General features: G+C 40.3%; 1 protein-coding gene across 1 annotated transcript in view; it reads right to left on the bottom strand.

Annotated features, from left to right (window-relative positions):
• Nucleotides 1-4,851: 4,851 nt before the first annotated feature.
• UGGT2 (UDP-glucose glycoprotein glucosyltransferase 2) overlaps nt 4,852-18,812 on the bottom strand; it is an 84,948-nt gene continuing 70,987 nt past the window's right edge. Inside the window, exons 31-39 of the mRNA XM_012723159.1 lie at nt 17,274-17,359; nt 16,478-16,576; nt 15,229-15,313; nt 14,317-14,499; nt 12,593-12,753; nt 11,917-12,031; nt 10,461-10,577; nt 7,230-7,356; nt 4,852-5,520 (exon numbers count right to left, since the gene is read on the bottom strand). Of these exons, the coding sequence (XP_012578613.1) occupies nt 5,498-5,520; nt 7,230-7,356; nt 10,461-10,577; nt 11,917-12,031; nt 12,593-12,753; nt 14,317-14,499; nt 15,229-15,313; nt 16,478-16,576; nt 17,274-17,359 (996 nt within the window). The 3' untranslated portion in view covers nt 4,852-5,497. The remainder of the gene's footprint in view (nt 5,521-7,229; nt 7,357-10,460; nt 10,578-11,916; nt 12,032-12,592; nt 12,754-14,316; nt 14,500-15,228; nt 15,314-16,477; nt 16,577-17,273; nt 17,360-18,812) is intronic.

Genomic DNA, 18,812 nt, shown 5'->3' with positions numbered 1-18,812 from the left:
AAACTACCCATAGTTTGTTTTAAGAGAAAAATACCATTGATAACCAAGAAGGGCAAAAAGCTAACAGATTCACAACTTGAAATTGGTACTATTTTCTATTCATGGTGGAAAATGAAAGTTTCACCTAGAAGGCATGAAATTGGTCAGAACTTGTATGTGACATTTACCATGAAAAAAATGTGTAAGATGTGTTAAGGTTAAGGTACAGGGCTACAGTGATGCCATACAAAAAGTTAACATGTTATTCATGCAACTTTGTTGAATGTAGCTGACGTTTCTGCTTTTCTGAAGGCAGGAGGAAGGCAAGTGCTGGTTTGTCAACAAACGGTACCCTTATTCTAGTCAGATAATTCCTTTTTGTTCATAGCAGAGTTTATTCTGTAATTAATGGGGGCAATTTTTTTCAATGGATGATCTCATTTGCTGAATGATTACAAGTAAAACTAGCCACTGAGTGGCTTTGTGTATAGTAATAGGTCTTCTCGCACTCACTGTGCGTGAGCCTCTTACCGGCAGTGGAAAGCAGAACAGAGGAGGTGAAATGGAGCTGTCTGAAAAGTAACATTTACTCCTCCTGTAAGGCTAAAGCTGGTTTTGAATGAGATAAAACTAAGTAATTTAATCCATCTCAATTTAGCATTTTAATAAAAGAAAAAGGAACTGAAAATTAATTGAAAATGGGTATTAGAAATGTCTACAAATATGGGTACTATTTTTATGCCCATGTATTTTCACATTTAATAAAAATATTTATGGTCAAACCAGTATTTTGTTTTTAATTCGCTTTTAGTCTTGGAGAATTCTATGTTCCCAGCTTTGCTTCATACATAATTATAATGAGGTGATGATAAAGGCTCCTCCCTGCAAGCTGAAGGAAGAACAGAGCATAAAAATGCAGAAATGGCTGAAATCTTTGTGTACGAAAACGCCAGCTAAGCTTTTAAAACGTGGACAGTTTTTCAATTTCATTGCAACTAAAGTAACACACTGACTTTGGTAACAGACCCTAATTCCACATTTCTATTTTGTGGGTAAGTGGGGGCTGCCTAGCTCAATCCAATTTCGCACGCACTAACGTAGCTTTAGTCTCAGTTATACATCTTACATATCCTAAGATGAAAGGACTGCCAGAACACGTTATTTTTTCTAGAAAGTCTCCAACTTCTTAAAAATTACAATGTCTTTGCAGTGTATAAGCCATGAGTAAGAAGAAAAATACCTGTGACAGACATGAGGGCTGCCAGGAGTACAGGGAGAAAGGAAACATCCAGCTTCTCGTCCAGATCCTCAGGAATTCTGAGAAAGCAGTAACCTCTCCTTCCCTCAGTTTAACCTGTAAAACAAATCCAGTGGTTTCATCTTAAAGTATACAGTTCATCAGACTGACTCGGCCCTTCATCTGACTAATGCTTCCTCAGGAGATACTCGGCTGAAACACAGTATCACACCATGCAAGGGCAGTTTACAGGGAGAGGTGTCACTGGCTTAAACATCTCGGCCACTGAGCGGTGGGTTTGGGCGGACCACAGGAAGTTCCCAGGTCTGATGAAGTTGGAATGAACCCATTAGGAAGCAGGGGAGACCAGTTATCTTGCAGGATTTTGTAGTCATTTTAAACTCTTCCATCTTTTTGGTATTTGCATATTTCCGTTATTTCAGGAGATGACGGCTTTCCCTGCACCTGGTGTCATCTGTGTGATGACAGCACTGTCACTGGCTATTCATTTACTACCATTTACAGAGATTTAGTAACTAAGATGACTTACTGTGTCGTCACCCTTATTCAGAGGAAAGCTTTTAGAAAATTTTTTTTTTTCCTGGTGGAAGAACAACAGGGAAAAGGTTACGTATCAGTAATAGCTTTGATAACTTTGCATGTAAAGGAGTTTGCATACGATGATCTGAGAGACATTCTACACTGTATAACCAGTTTTGTTTATTTAAAAATCCACGTTATGGGGCCCTCCCTGTGGCACACCAGGTTAAAGCACAGCATTACACAGCTGGCTGCAGCCACTTCAGCACGAGTTTGAACGCCAGCCAGGAAAGGGACCCACATGGTGTGGCAGACCTCTCCTGGCTCACATGCTGCTCTGCTCAGCAGTGTGCTTCATTCACCTACCTGTTCAGTTCCCCACTTTGGCTCTGGTGAATCCTCTCGCCGCCCCTGTGCATCTGGCCTGTACCCCAGTTCTATATATATATAAATAAATAAATCCTAAAAGAAAGAATCCATGTTATGAGACAGACACCACAATCATTCCTCTCTCCCTTAAATTTAAACACAAAGGTGACCTGGAGTCTACATTTGAAATGTTTTTTCCAGTCATAAAGTCTTCCCTCAGTTATAATCTTAAAATGAAATTTCACCAGGCAGTAGAAAAATCTCTCCAGAGCTAGACAGGTGCACGTGACTGGAGTAAACTCAAGTTAATTGTAAGTTGCAGGGATGAGATTACCTTTCACATCCGAAATTTTTCAACAAGGATATTAACAGTAGAATGAGTCAGGAAGCTTGACTCGAGAATTTCTCAGAAAATGGAAGTCTGTATTGATGAACGTGTCTAATGAGCTGCAGAGTGGAGAGCAGCTGCTCCCGTCACTGTCCCAACAGCCAGGCGGGTCGTGTGCCTCACCACACACTGAGTCACAGAACAGTGAGGATGACTTCGGCCATAAATGCTGGGACACACACATCTTCCTCCCTCACTTTAAGACCAAAGGTAACAATTTAACAAATCAAATGGTTGGTTGTTTTGCAGAGAACTGGGGTGCGGGCCAGAGGTGCAGAGGGATGAGAGGATTCACCAGAGACAAGAGTGGGGTGCAGAATAGGCAGATCGACTGAAATTGCTGAGGGAGCAGCGGGGAGACAGGTCTGCTGTGCCCCGTGGGTCAGCTCCCTGGCCAGGGACAGAGTGCAGGCCATCGAGGTGACAGCTCTTGAGACACGCCCTCGGCCACCAGGGAGGCCCTCAAATGGTTCTTCAGAAGTGAGTGGCCTCCCTTGTCTACCAAGTCAAGCAACAGGTGGGCAGGGTGGGGCTGACAGTCCCCTGGACTCCGCACGTCGAGCCTGCCCCCGCTAGCACCTTCCCTTTGCTCTGGAGCCAGGAGTTAAGAGTGACCAGTGACTGGTCTTACTGGTTCTCAAAGGAAACGAAATGTCACCAATTTTTTGACTCCTATAGCTCAGAAATCAAGACTGTCTGTGTCATGCTAGGGTCACTGAAGGCTTTTCAGATTTACCTACTGGGGCTAACACCACTCTGCCAGGCTCTGACGTCTCTTATGACAGTGGCAAATTCCTGTGTGGTTGCTCCCCGTGAGCCGGGCGAGGGGCTGCCCTTGGAAAGCATCCCTTTCTCTGGACAGACTCCCTCCCACTTGCTTCAAACCACGCCTTGTGCTTGAAAATATTAAGCCTGGAATGGCAGGCTGACTGACCTTCCTGTGGTGCTTTCTGGGAGTGCACTGTCCTCTGAGCTCGGGGCGGGAGAAGCGTGGGCACAAAGTCTCGCCTTGTTACGTGAGCGTGAGTGGCAGGAAGATGACTGTCTTCAGTCTCATATTCTGGGTTTACCTTATACCTAAAGCTTACATGTCTCTACAGTTAAATTTAAAATCTCCCAACACGCAGATAAACTCTTCTGACAATTTGCTCCAAGAAGAGGAAAGAGTACATATAACTTTTCCATTAGAAAATAAGGTGTTTCCTTTCTCACAGGATTTGGTTTTTCTTAATCTCTGATGTGGGGCCTGTACCTAAAGACCAGGATTCAGACTCTGGAATGTCTGTACAAGCCCTCAGCTTAATTTGGCACCCAGCCCCAGAGCTGGGACTGTCCCTGTGTGCTGACACAGGCAGCTCCTGTACTCTGTCCCTGAGAGGACAAGGTTCTGTGCGGCACAGCGGCTCACATCCTTCTGAAATAAAAGAATTTTCAATGAAACAGCAAACTTTAAAATGTTCCAGACTTTCTCTGTAAAGAAACATCTTCTTTACCGATCTGTATTTTCCGACATAAGGTATCATTCACCCAGAGACGACACATACAGATTTAGTCATTCAATTCACAAGAGACAGGCTGGGGGCGAGGCACCAAGACCCTTCATGCTGTCAGCTCACTGCGCACCAGAGACAGCAGTTGCTGGGGATACCAGTAGCTGGTCCTTTTCCCCACAAGATTCTTACAGATGTGAGAACAGAAGCTGATTACAAAAGAAAGCAAAGTTCCACCACACAGTTAGTTGAAGCTTCCCCCAGACTCCCGTGAGCTGGGCTGGCATGTCTGGCTAAGCCAGATGCGTTAGACTCTCTCACCAAGTGAGCCCGGGAGTAGCAGGATAGGCCTGTGTTGTCATGTAAAGAAGGAAGGGAATTGTCCAGAAGAGCTAAAGGAGCCAGACAACCTCCAGTGCACCGGCACTGTGGGGCTGCTGATGGGGCAGTTGTACCCAGGGACAGGCAGTTCCTCACAGGGGCCTTCACCATGGCCTGAGGCTTAGCCTCACCTGATGGGGCTGGCGAGGGGGCTGGCACATCAGCTGGGCACTAAGTTCTAGGAAGTGTTCTCCAAACCTCACTCATCAACAGAAACTCCTGAACAACTTTTAAACCATCACGATTTCTTGTGGTCACCTCAGGCCCACTGAGTCCGTTTCTTCAGGGCACGGGGCCCAAATGACACCGGGGTCTCCCCCAATCCCAGGTGCTATGTTTCCAGAAGAGCTGGATAATTTTGAACACTTAATTTTCCTATTTATCTATTACTAATCCATAACAGGAAAACAAACTGTTTATGTTCTCAGTTTCTATATAAAAGTAGCCAGTTCTTTTTTTTTTTTGTAAAGAATACATACATGTGCTCAAAACCCACAAGTATCATTTTATGAAATAAAAACTTTAAAAATTTTACAAATACAGAACAGGATTGAAACATCAGATATTTTATGATAAATGATCATAGTGTGACACCATTTACATTTTGAAACAGTAGTTAAAGTGCCCTCAGTTTATTTTACTAGTCAGAGATAACAAGTCTTTCTTTCTCAGCAGAAATTTCATGAGTTTCCTCAAATTTTGAACTGCTTTGTGAGTAAGGAAACCTGGATGTAGACAGCTGTGATACAGGGTATAGACAGGGCGACCCGGAGGCCTCGCCAGTCGGACCCCAGCTAGTTCACAGTCTTGGCGAAACAGCTTTCACTGCTACAACGGGCTTTTTTTTTAAATAATATAATAGTTTATCCAACGGGCATTTTAAGCAATAAAGGAAAAATATAGTTTTTAAGACTCACTGTAACTCACTTATATAATTTAAACTTACTCAGTTCTTTAAATATATGTATTTTTAAGTAACTTTTTTTAAACAGAGGAATGTCACTGATCTTAAACGAAACTTCCAAGTCTCAGTCGTCTTCCAAAGTAGCAGTTCCACACATTGCCAACAGGTGGCAGATTCTCATCCCACTTTCATCTTCACACAGGTCAGTGCTAGAGTTCATCATGGGTCAAAACTATGGGAGAGAAAGTTTATTTAGTTCTTAATTATGGCATAAGCTTCCATTTCACAGAAACCTGCAATTACGGAGAGGCTGGCTGAGGATCCCTCTGTTAGTTGGTCTTGTGCCTCTGTCATTCATTATGTGATATGAAAATAGTTCTCTGTATGCTGTTATCCACAATTCTGAATCATAGCTGTGGTTGTATCCACCTTGAAAGGCACACTATGAGGATAGTGTCACATTTCATTCATCCTTGTTATCTCTAGGACTAGTCTCTAGCAGCAGAGAACTTAAAAACCTGACCAGACTACTAGCCACATAGAAAGTATTGTTAGTGTAATGGCAGAAATAGCAGAAGACACCAATGGGTCTTTCCTAAGCGCTTCTGCGTGCTCATCAAGCGTTCAGGCATGGACAGAAGTACAATACAATGCAAGAACCACTGCTGGTGAAGATGCAAGAGGCCAAGATGGTTTCGTTCCCTTCTGTACCTTTGAATTGCCACATATGAAGTGATTTAAGACAACTGAGAAAATCACATCTTCAGGTCGAGATTAATTAAAATGAATCCTGTCCCATAATTCAAGATGGTAAATTATATTTCTCTATTCACTAAATTCTACTTGCAAGATAATAAAAGGAGTAACAATAGCAAGTTTACATATAATTATTTCAGCTTCCCTAAAACAATTCTGAGGACAATAAGAATTAGACTCTTACTACTGGGAAGTATTATTCTGAGGATTAACTAGTATAACTTGTGAGTGTCTCTGACACACTACTAAGTAGAATACAATAGCAGTGCAGCTACTTTTATTAAAAAGGTAAAGAATAATTAGGAGGGAGAGGCACTGATGAGGGAATGATGAGACAGTCAAGAAATTTATGTCAACATTAAAAGAAAATGAAAAGAATTTAACTATTGAAGATTTATGTAGGGTTATAAAATGCCAAGGCAAGTTCTGTTTCTTTTTTAAGATTCAGTTATTTATGCTTACAGAACTGGGGTACAGGCTAGAGGTGTGGTGGGTGAGCGGCTTCACCAGAGACAGAGTGGGGAGCAGAACAGGTAGACTGACAAAGTACTCTGCTGAGGGGAGCAGCGGGCAGGTCAGGAGAGGTCTGCCACGCCACGTGGGTCACACCTCCCTGGCCAGGGGTGGAACTCGTGCTGCGGTGGCTTCGGAGAGCTTCATAATGTGATGCTTTAACCCACTGTGCCACCAGGGAGAGCCCCTGCTTTTTATTTTAATGTAAGGAATTGAAGCACATCTATTCCACGTTAGCACCCAGCCATCACTGAGGGAAACCCGGGGAAATGACTGATCTACGTGAGTGGAGTTTAGCAGACCCTAGGTAATGCTTTGGTCAGGTAAAGCTTTGGCTAAGTTTTAGGGCTTAGAGTTTCACATTTGGTAATTTCAGTATGATCTTAAAGGTAAACACAAATTATTTTTAGCCTTGTCTTGCATCCCGAGACGAATGCTCTCCTCTGTGGTGTTGCTCACCCGTGTGGCGAGAGCAAGGGCAGCGAGTATAGGAACAGATTCTCTCTGTGCGTCGCACATGTGTGAGCTTAGCCCACATAAAATTCTTCATAAAATCCTTACCATCTTAAACTATGTGCAGAAATTCTGTGCTCACATGAACACGCGAGCTCACTGGGCTCTGTAAGCATCTGTAAAGTATTCTACCTCACACAGTGCTTGCACAGGACTTACTTTCATTTTTCTTCACTTTTCCAAGATGCTCTAGTAGTTGTCGTATCTCAGTGTCATATTCCACCCATTCTGGGACAATTCTGGCAGCAGCTTTCAGTTTGGGTTCTTTTGTTTTGGGATTATTGCACTAAAATGTAAAATAAAGTTTTGTTAATGAAAAACATGCACCAGGAAATGTAAAGGACATATGTAATGGCGCGGCCGTGTCATTAAGCAAAAAGTGTATTTTGTAAAAAGTAGAGCCCTAAAAACTAAGAACTTGAAATACTGGGCTTAGTTTAATAGGGGAAGGACAAAGTAAATGACCTAGTGTATCTTACATACAAAGTAAGGGTTTTCATAAATACCTCAATCAGAAATTTGAAAAAAAAAAAATGGTTTGAAGACACCCTGATAAAGCATTAAGACATGTATCCAATACTTCTGTTAGATATTTTGATAAAAATCTAAGTATATGACCATTCTGCAAAAGAACGCAGCAGACTATATTAAGTATTTTCTTTGGACTAAAAATCTGCTGTTATATACTGTGTTTTCCATAGACAAAACCATTTGCTTAGATATAGCTTGGGTTTTCTTTTTCTTTCTTTTCTTTTTTTTTTAGGAAAACATTCATTCCTCTGTAAATGCCTCTTTTCTGGTCAGCAATTGTAATGGATTAAAAGTCAGTTAGTAGAATTTATTTTTGTGAATACTGATAGGTGTGTCCGCAAATCTCCACATCTAAAAATCTTCAACTAGCTGGCCAAACAGGCACAGTGGAGAAACAGGAGTGGGTCCTTGGCAGCCCCAGTTCCAGCTCTGACTTACTAGTAGTTAAGACCTGTACGTGTAACTCTGCGTAGAAGCTTCATCTGTAAAGGAGGAGATTATTCCAAGGTTCCACTAACATAGGATCAATTTAAAATACTCAGCAGTTGGCCCTACTAGAGGTTCCTGGGAAATTAAATAAAGGTTAAAAAGCCAAAACTGTAAAAGTTTGAGATTGAGCTAATTCTGGATGTATTTGAATATAGCTGGCAAGATTTAAAATGGGTGGATGTGGATTGTGAAAAATGAAAGCAGTTAAAGCAGACTCCCGAGTCTCTGGCTTGAGCGACATAAAGACCAGAGACGCCACAGACTGAGGTGGGAAGGACAGGGGCGGGATCTTCACAAGTTCCATGCAGTAACCGAGGAAGCCTCCTGGATTCACACGTGGGACATTTTCTCCTGGTTGTAGCAACTTGGCTTTTTTCTTTTAATACCTGACAGCAAAGCTACTCATTCTGAGCCATGAGCTTGCTGTCTTAATTTTTCCTCATAAAATATTTTAGTTCATTCTACTGTTTTTCCCCCTATAAAAATGTACTCCCGGGGCAGGCAGAAAATAGGTTTTTCTTTGCAGAAATAATATTTACGGCCAATCTATTCTATAAAGTGAAGACAGAGTAACTATTTTTTTTTGTGACAAACTATTAAAATTAAAAAAACTGTTTTCTTTTGTCTTTCCTTGACTTGTAAATGGCCACCATCTTCCTCTGTCTTTTCATATTGTCTCACCTCTGCACAAGACCCTCCGACTTCCTTTTCACGTGCTCCCTCAGTGGCACGCAGACAGCGGCACCCCTCTTAGGGGAGTCCTTGGCAGCACCAGGAGTTTCAAGTGCTATGACTGGGGGGGGGGGGGGGCTGCTACTGCCATCTACTGGGCAGAAAGCAGATCTGCTGCTAAGCCATTTTACCACACACAAAGACAAAGGAAATCTTGCCAGCTATGCTGGACCATGGGCGGTACCTCCAGGTCATGAAACAGTGGTTGAAACAAAGAACTGAGACAGCACACAACATGCGCAGCCATTCATGAGCGCTCTCATTCTCACCTTTAATCCCACTAGTCCATGTTTCCTCTCCATTACGCCATTTCCACTGGATCTGTCTATTCCCTTAACTTCCCCTCTGAAAAGCTGGCCCAAAATAGCATGTGACCACATTTTTATTTGAGGTGCTTCAATGGGAGAAAGGGGTAGGCTGTCCATCAGAATGGACCCGCTTGCCCTCTCCGCGTAGACCTGCTGCTGGGAAGCAGCTGTCCATGGGAAGGACATTCCTAGGCAGCAGACGCCTCTAGAGGCAGCCGCCTGGCCAACTGCCATTTTTCCCTCCATGTCAACATGATCACCAGGAATGTGGTAGAAACTACATATCTAAACTAAAAAATTTCCAGGAACCACATATAAATATGTAAAAGGAACAGCTGAAATAAAACTTTATACTATAGTTTAACAGAATACATCCTAAATATTTTCAGTTGGTAAACAATCAATGTAAGTCCTAGACAGTTGGGTCAACAAATTAGTCTGAAATATTTCATGTCCAGGAGAGTTAAACTGTGTAGCAGAGTAAGCTGCTTAAAATGAAACTCTGAGAAAGATAGTTCTTAAAAATAATAAGGATGAAAAGTAGGATAACTTAAGTAGATACAGACTTGTCTTGGTTTTCCTTATTTAGGAAAAAATATTGGCAGGAGACCTAAACTAACAAGATAGCAGTAAACAATGACTATTTCAGCCAATTTCTGGGTCGTTCCTTCAAAAGTCCTTGTGGCAAAAAGCATCACACAGCAGGCCCTAGAGGGCTGTTTTCAGAAAGGCCTGCCCACAACTTGGTGCTGGGCTGGCTCGGGGACTGGGCTTCAGGCCTTCAGGCCTGTTCCCACCAAGATCGGCTTACTTTCGCGATGCAAACAATATGGGTTACAGTTATGCTAAACCCGCCTTTCTTCTGGATGCTGCGACTCTGGACAGGCACCAGGCGAGGGGGTGTCTGTGTGGCCCCCAGCAGGTACACTGGGCACTGGCTTTCCAGTTAGCTTCCCCGGCAGATACCATTGCACATGCTGAGTGGAGCTGGCTGTGGCGTAAGGAATTCAGCTTGTCTTGTGCAATTCACAGGAAGAGGACTCTTGGAAGCTCACACTCGGGAATCTGTGGTCTTCACCCCATGTGCCTTCCCCTGCTGCTGAAACCTTGTACTCAGCAAGTGACAACTAGGAGTGTGACTGGATCCCGAATCCTCTCACTGAGTCATCATAGCTGAGCAGGGCGCTGGGGGCCCTGCCTCCGCCCTCTTCTCGCCAGCCTCAGTCAACAGCGAGTAAGAGTGTGAGCAGCAGTCGCCGCTGTTTGTGGAAGGGAGACATTTCCATGTGAACACATCATATCTGCCCATCTACATGTGAAACAGACCCACCAGATCAATTGTTTTGGCTCTCTGCTTGGATTCATCATCGCACCAGGTTTCACACCACAGCCAGTCTTGAGGAAGAGACTTAATGGCAACTTGGTAAATCATATTATTGGGGAGATCCTACAGGAAAAACATGATTTAAACACAGATATAAAACCAGAATCCAAGCAAAATAAGTCATTTAAATTCTATGCTGATCCTAAAAAAAATACAAGGTCTGATATATCTCCCTCTTTTAAGCTTGAAACGCATCAGCTGACCCAAGGATCTTGTGTCATGTGTGAGCCCAAGTGCCCCACTAAGCCACACCTCCCTCGCCTTTGCCCCACACATCAGGGAAAAGAGGGAGGTCCACAAGCCACCACATTCACCCGATGGACAGCTCTCTGCCTCTGCATTCTTCTTCTCTAACCATTTGTGCTAGTCATCCCCACAGAACAGGTTTTCAGAAGACCTCTCATTTTGCTTCTAGAAAATGATGCTTCATATTTTCACATTTCTGCATGCTCAGGGCTTTCTTAGGAAAGACTGCTGCCTCGGGGTCACAAAGGGTGTTCACATGGCTGACGAGCCTAGCAAGAGCCTGGGGCGCCTTCCCAACATCTGTCCTCGGCCAGGACACAGAGCCCTCCATTCCTTTCTCCGAGGACATCGGTGTGTATTCCAACCAGACTATGTGCTCCCTCTTGCCCAGGGGCAGGAGGACTTGGTACTCTCCCATCTAAGTGCTGAGATTCCTAATTTAGCTTTGTTCAACACTCCTATTAGCCTCACACTACAGTCCTAACCTACACACGGGGCTAAACTGTGCAGAGATTAGAAAGGAGGCAATGAAATTGTCTTTATTCACAAATGACAGTTTGTTTATGCAGAAAATTCTGAGAATCAATAATGATAACAAAAATCTGAAACCAGTAAGTTAATTGCAGCAAGCTTTTAAGATACAAGGTTAACATACAAGAGTCAGTTGCTACAGAGTAGTATGAAGAACTGGAAATTAAAACAGCACCCTTCATAAATTCATACCACACCAATCAAAGAAGCCCTGACACCTGCTATCAGTCTCCCAAAATGTTCCCTAACATGATGAACATGATAAATTCTGATGAGTAAAATCTGAAAGATCTAAATAAGTGGAAAGATATTTCATATTCATGAATATTCACATTCAATATTGTTAAGATTTAATTCTTTCCAACTCAATGCACAGATTCAATGAAATTCTAATGAAAGCCCCAGAAAATACTGACTGACCCCAAACCATTCAATATTTTTCCTTTTCTTTCCGGCTTATTTCACTGAGCATGGTCCCTTCCAGCTCCATCCATGTTGCTGTAAATGGCATGAGTTTGCTGAATAATATTCCATTGTGTAAATACACAGTTGTGAATTAATAAACAAGGAGTTGAAGCAGCCTGTGTCTACACCCTGAAAATTATCCTGTGAACATTTTACTCACCTGATCTAGGTTCGAGAGACTATTAGGATCTTGACTGAGAGCTTGGTACTGGCCACGGAGCCTGTCACCTGCTGCAATTCTCCTGAACTTCTTGAGATCCACGACATACAGGGCGCTAGAAAAGAAATAACTGCTCCTTGATAACCTGGTAACTTCAGATACTTCTGGGTATAATAACAGTGAATTTGTAACAAATTTGCTTCCAATGTTTAATGCTGTTTCCAAAGATATGATGGTGACACTATTCTGTCAGGATATACATTCTTTTAGGGTCAACTCTGCTGTTCCCAAGATCTCACGAAACTCCCACTCCTACAAAACAGTAGTATCTTTGTAGACACCTTGCTATCTGTAGACCCATTTTAAATCTTCCTGTTAGGAGCATATGCCTGAGCCATAATATTTGAGTTTGACTCTGGCTCAGCTATGCGTTCGCAGTATAAGTCTGAGCAAGTTATAGAAACGTATGCTTCAGTTTCTACAGTTGTAAAATGGGGAGAAAAACAGTATTTCAAAAGCTGTCAGAGGCTTGATGAGTTAATATATGTAAAATCTTATGAGTTACTGACATGTTACAAGCAATATGCAGTTGGTTACCATTATTGTATAATTTCTACAAAAACCTGAGAACTGTGATTCAATAAGTTATTTACTAAACAAGTATGGATTTTCTAACCTGATATGGTATTTTCTTCTTAAAAGATGGGATGCCCAGTATCCTGTTTTCCAGAAACGATATCCATCCATTTCTGTGCGGCTATCACAAAATGGCGTATACCCATAAGGAGCTCCATCCAGGTCAAAATCTCGAAGTTCTTTAAGATCATGTCTCACAATCTAAATAATTAAAATTGTTTCTCTGATGAAGGCTATAAAATAACATAGGCCCTTTTTATGGGACTCTAAAGTCATTAATGCCTTAGCATAGAAATACAGAGAAAACATTTTTCTTAACATGCAATATGAATGTTTTGTCTTGTTTTGTTTTGTTTTGTTTTGCTCTCACAGTTTAAGAGAAATCAAAAATTTATACATCTAGTGTACCTCGATGGCAGTGGTCTTACTCATAAGTAAGAATAGCATAACACATCTTTTTTTTTTTTTAAGAAGGCTTTGAAACTTTATTTAAATAAACAATGCAATGTGATGTTTATGTTGATAAACCTTGAATGGGTCAAAATTTTTTTACATATATAATAGTTTATTTTTACATCACTTTGTGCATTTTTTCATCTTAGTTGTAATCCCCGTCACCAAATCACCATCACCAAATCACCCTGTGCCATCAACATAGTCCAGTGCATTTCCCTCCCCCACATAGCACATCATTTTTAATGAAAGAATTTTTAAAAATATATATTTTGAGAAGACATTAGATATTACACAAATGCATTGCACTTAATTTCTCAACCAATGAATAATTCCAAATAAATTTTATGATAAATCTCCATTACTGTATATTGGCAAATATTAGTTTGAATAATAAAGGGAAAACTGATTATTCTCAATCATAATCATGAAATTAGATTAGTAGGTTTCATTTTTTAAAGGACTTAGTCTGCTGGAGTCTACAAATAGTAGGGGAAGGTAGGAGAAAGAAATTATGTTAGATGGTATTGTGTGGAAATAGTTACCCACATTTACATATTTTCTTTCTCTTTAATGATTATGCTTCATATTTATCAATTTGGAAAACAATACCGAAGTAATAGTTCATAATACAAGTTTTAATACATGATTTGAAAATTATGTTCTAAATATAAATATTAACTTGAGCATTTAGGTTGTATGATTTTTACATATTACAGTTCTTTTCAGAAACTGTATTATTTCCACTATTTTCCCCACTGATGATTACAATGGCATGCAAAGGAGAAAGGGGAGAAATCTTGACAATTTCTGGCTGTACACATTTTGAAAGCTAAGGACTGTAATGGTTTTTTGGGACTAATGATGGAATCTTTTTTTCCTTAATTGGTAGAATGATGAGGATTTGGTTATTGCAAAATGCTAAAGAATGTTGTTGAAGGTCGAAAATGACAGAAAAAAGAAAACTCTAAACGGTGTCTCATATTCATAGAAAGTCTTATAACTACACTTATAGTGACTAATGTATTTGCTTGTTTAACTACCAAAATTAAGTAACTACTATTTCAGAGAGAATATAGCCATGTTCTAAATAATAACTTGTACTCCTTGCAACATGTTTGATTTTCCCATGAAATCCTTATGCTTTTTAAAAAAGATACTTTCTTTATATAGCAAAATCATACCTAATATGCTTACACTGTATGATAACAAGGATACTAGGCATCACAGAGTAAACTGAGTCTCTATACTCATACAGAAATGTAAAAAGATTGTGTAAGTACTACTGAAAGCAGCAGTTAAAATAATTACCTGGTCAGCATCAACAAAGATGATTTTGTCCACTGCTAGTGGGAAAAGGACATCAAGGAAAAGAATTTTGTAACCCCAAATAATCCTCTGTTTTTCAGTTTGCTGATGAAGCCAGCGGGGCCACCTGTACTGGACTAGTTCATACTGGAATCCGTATTCCTTAGCCATGTGGGGAATGACCTCCTAAGGGCAAACAAACATACACCAGACCAAAGACTTATGTGCAAGGAAGAGAAAGTTTTTTTGAGATGAAATTAACGTTTTAAAAAGGCAGAATTTACCATAGATTGTTACAAACTGGTAAAATGTCTAAATACTACTTCTACAATTTAAAAACTTTTAATGAGACACATGAAAATGCTTACGAACAGAAGTATACCTAAAACTATATGTTTTAATGACATCAACAAGTAAATAAACCTATTAACTAGCAAGTTCACTAAGATATAATGTCTCTCTACTTTTAACTACAAATGTCTGATCTGAGAAAACTTGGCTGCACAAAGAAAAGCCTCAGGGTCCCAGGACACCACCTCAGCCTTTCATGAGGACAAGCCGGTGGGCAGAGAGATGCAAAGACGAGGAAGCTGCACAAAATACAGAGCGCACTGTAGATGCTGAGGTCAGACGCTCTCTGGGTTTCATATGTGGTATTTATGACAAGTTTGTGAAAAGTCACCAAGCCTTTTGACTTTGAGTTTACTTACAAATAAACCATTTCATCTCTTTAAATGCTTCTTTAAAAACTGCACAGAGTTTTTCTTATGACAGAAATTACTGAAGTTACATAATTAATTAAAAACAGTAATTTGAGTACAAATATATTCCCAAAGACTCATTTTCAAAAAAGAAATGCCATATAAGCCTACAATGATTCAAACATTAACTATTCTAAAAAGCACATGTACTTACTTTAAATGTGGGTGAGAGATAATTTTTTAGAAACCAGAATTTCACTGGTGTTTTGGTATTACGTAACACAGAAAGCATCATGATTCTGTAAAAAGAGAACATTAAACTTGGTAAACTAACATAATTAGGAGTTTATCCTACTTTTTGTGTATTTAAATGTACTCATTAGAAGCCTTTTACTATAAATTATAGAGAAACAGAATATGATACCTTCAAATGTTATGGCTGCTGATCAAGTATATAGTGAATTATAGACACATACCTGCCTTGGGGTGATTAAACTGGCTGCTTTTTGTTTGCTTCAGCTGCTGAATCAGTCTGTAACAACGTTGTTTAGCTGGAGTAGAATCTAGTACTGGCTTAATCACCAAGTCATTACTATCGGCTATTTAAAACTTAAACAGCTGAATTGTCTATATTGATAAACTCGTTGGACGGGGCATTTGTTTTGCAATCCTAGCCATAGATTGCATCTGAAGTTCTAGCTTAAAATATTAAAACATAATCAGATATACTGAAGCATTCTCTTGTGATCCTTTCATGTAAGCAGCTAAAAATGGCCTTTTGTAATTTTTAAATATTCTTTCCTCTTTTCATATCCCTCCTTTTTAAAAAAAATAAGGAAGGAAAATGCATTTCCACATATCATCTAATTAAAAAAGTCTGTCCATTTTCTGGCCTTAAAGAATGCTGCCAATCTTCCAATTAATAAAACTTCACTGTACTTAATTTTAGGTGAAAAAAAGAAAAGGCCAGGTGCAGAATATATACTTCTATTTGGGTAAAAACATATCTGCTCATCTTTACATATCTTCCTGTCTTTGGCAGGATATGAAAATCCTGTCTGCCAACCCTTGAAAGCTACTCATGGATCTCTGGTGTTCAGAGTGGGAAGGGGAGGAGGAAAGGTGAAAAATCAGGTGGGAGTGTCCTGGGTGGGGGGAGAGCACAATGGGATTATGGGGATGAAGACAGGTGCTTCAGTGGTGGGAGCCGTGCAGGGACCAGACCTGAGGGAGGGAACTCCATACTGTCATAACGCAGCAAGGATATAAAACAATGGTACTTAAACATTGGCACTCAATAACAATAAAGTTTTGAAAAAGAAAATACTGGTCTCCAGTGAGAAAGGATATTAGGTATACAGAAAACAGATGGAAATTATTCTCACTGCTGCTTCTTTTATTCCATTTAATCTTAAATATGAAAAAGTTATTTTTCAAAATGAGATAGAAAAAGATAGACCTACCTTAAGAAACGTTCATATAAGTGGCCAGAAGCAACTGAAAAAATGTTCAGAACGTCTGTTTCCTCTTTGTCATTTTTTTTATGCAATCTTCTTGTGAAACTTGAAATAAAAAGTAGTGACAGTTTCTTAAAATACACTTGCAAACTTTATATCCCCAAATACTAATTTCATAAGCAATAAGAATAGGAATGCATTTCAAAATGAATAGTTACTACACTGTAAATATGTTCTTATCCTAACACTTCTCTATTATTAATGTTAAAACATGACAATATACCTTCAGGTTTCATGACTTCTAACGATGCTGCTCTGTCTCTAAGTTACAGGGTAGTGCCTCAGAGTCTGTGAGTTACAAAAGTAGTAGTTCTGTGACCAAGCAACAGGTCACAGGCACCTTGCCATGGCCAGGCCCAGTGTCCTGAGACTTTTAAACAGCCCTAACGAGGGAGGAAGCAGCGAGCACATGTGTGTGACTACAGCGCGCGAGTTTCCCTGTGTGGGGCAGTGAAGGTCCCGGAGAGCTGCTGCCATGACCGGCCCCACTGGCCGGGGGTTGGGACAGTCCCTGGGGCTCTGCACCTGCCGCTCCTGGCTGCTGAGGCCTCCTCCCTTGGTCTGAGCAGCGCTTCCAGGTGCTTTCTTACTCTAGCATATCCTGTGTTGTTAATGTTAACTACCCTGCCCTCCTAGAGAAGAGGGCATGCAGTTTAAAAAAATGTTTACCATCTGCAGGACTTGCTGGATTCTTCATGACTCTGCCAATGTGCTAAAATATTCATTTTTTAAATCAGATTACCTTTTAATGGAATCCCACATTCCTTTTTTTTCTTCCTCTTTATCAGTAAGGACATCTTCTTTCATTTTGCCAGGCTTTTTTTGTACCTAGATAGTATGGTAAAGACAAATTTCAGAATTTTGTAGCTGTAAAATTATGACGCATGGCTAGCTTCAGCCTGCTGAGTCTCTCTTGCTTTCAGGGCTAGGATACAACTAGCTGGAATGCTTGGGCTGAGTTAAATATCTTAAGCAGCTGGCCTGGGTTTTGTGAAGCTTTTCACCTGCAATGGCCAGAAGCAAATGTCCTCAAGGAGTGTCAGTTACTGCTGAAAAAGGAAGCTTTAAGAAAGCGCACCACAGATGAGTGTGAACAACATGCGTGGCTGAGCACAAAATGAAGAGTGGAGGTGATCAGGAATAGGTCCGACAGGCGTACGAGCCAAAGCCTGGTGCGCTGCGGCCTAGGGTCCAGGCAAAGCAAGAAGAGCGTGGTGGCAGCCTGCCCTTACCTGTCTAGTGCCAACCACACTCAGCAGATCCCGGCTCTCCCTGGCTATTAATTTTACCCAGCCACACTGCAGACTGGAAACACACTCCAGTCTTTGAACTTTGTTGTAATTTGCTTTTAAATCGAAATGAGGTATTTTTTTTATTCTCAGGCACAATGTCTGATACCTGTGCTTTTAGTATAGCTGTACAAGGTTTTTTAAGTTTATGCTGGCTCAGTACACTTTCGCACACTTGATTTTATTCTTGCTCATTGAGCTTGCTTTCTGCAAGCAACACATAGAGACTGAAAAATATATACAGTATGAGAATCTCTGTGTTTTTAAGTTGGAACACTTAATAGGATTAAATTCTAATTTGCTATTTTGTACTTCCTATCTTCCACACATTATTTCTTCTCCTTTCTCAGTTGATTTGTGTTGATCAACTTGCTTCATTCTATTTTTCCTCTGTACTTTGACATTATGCCTTACTTATACTTTAGAGTTTCTACTCTCAGAAATTTAAAAATTCCTATTTGCTTTAAAGTCTTTCAGTAATTATCTTTTCCTGGACAATATAAGAATGTTATATGTTATTGCAAACCTTTATCTAATGACTTAAATGCTACTGTTTTTAGGTTCTATATATTTAAAAAATCCTCATAATACTATCGTTTTATAGCATCAATGTTCACAATTCATTCACATATTAACCATTTTCTTTTCTCTTCCTCTGTTTTTCTTTTCTCTTCATTCAGACCTTCCGCTGTGTGAGATACATTTTTACTGCATGAGGTAAATCTTTAAACATTTCCTGTTGTATTAGTGGCCTGGTGGCAATTCAGTTTTCTTTTCAGGGCTAACACTTCAAGCTGTATTCCTGATCTTTCCCCAGGGCCTAATTTTTATGTAAAATTACCTGGCTACGATAAAATAGCTATCATAAACACATCCACAACTGAAAATGAAGAGGAAAAAAATTCCTTTTTTTCCTATCTTCTAGCTCCCTGCTTTCCTTTGTGAACTTACTCCTTCCTTTTTTTTTTGCTGGAGTTTCAATAAGACATATT

Source organism: Condylura cristata, unplaced genomic scaffold (genome assembly GCF_000260355.1).
Source record: "Condylura cristata isolate star-nosed mole 26May11 unplaced genomic scaffold, ConCri1.0 scaffold00010, whole genome shotgun sequence".
In the NCBI taxonomy this organism is placed as follows: Eukaryota; Metazoa; Chordata; class Mammalia; order Eulipotyphla; family Talpidae; genus Condylura; species Condylura cristata.
Note: the sequence above shows the minus strand (reverse complement) of the source record. Positions and strands in the feature narration are given on the sequence as shown.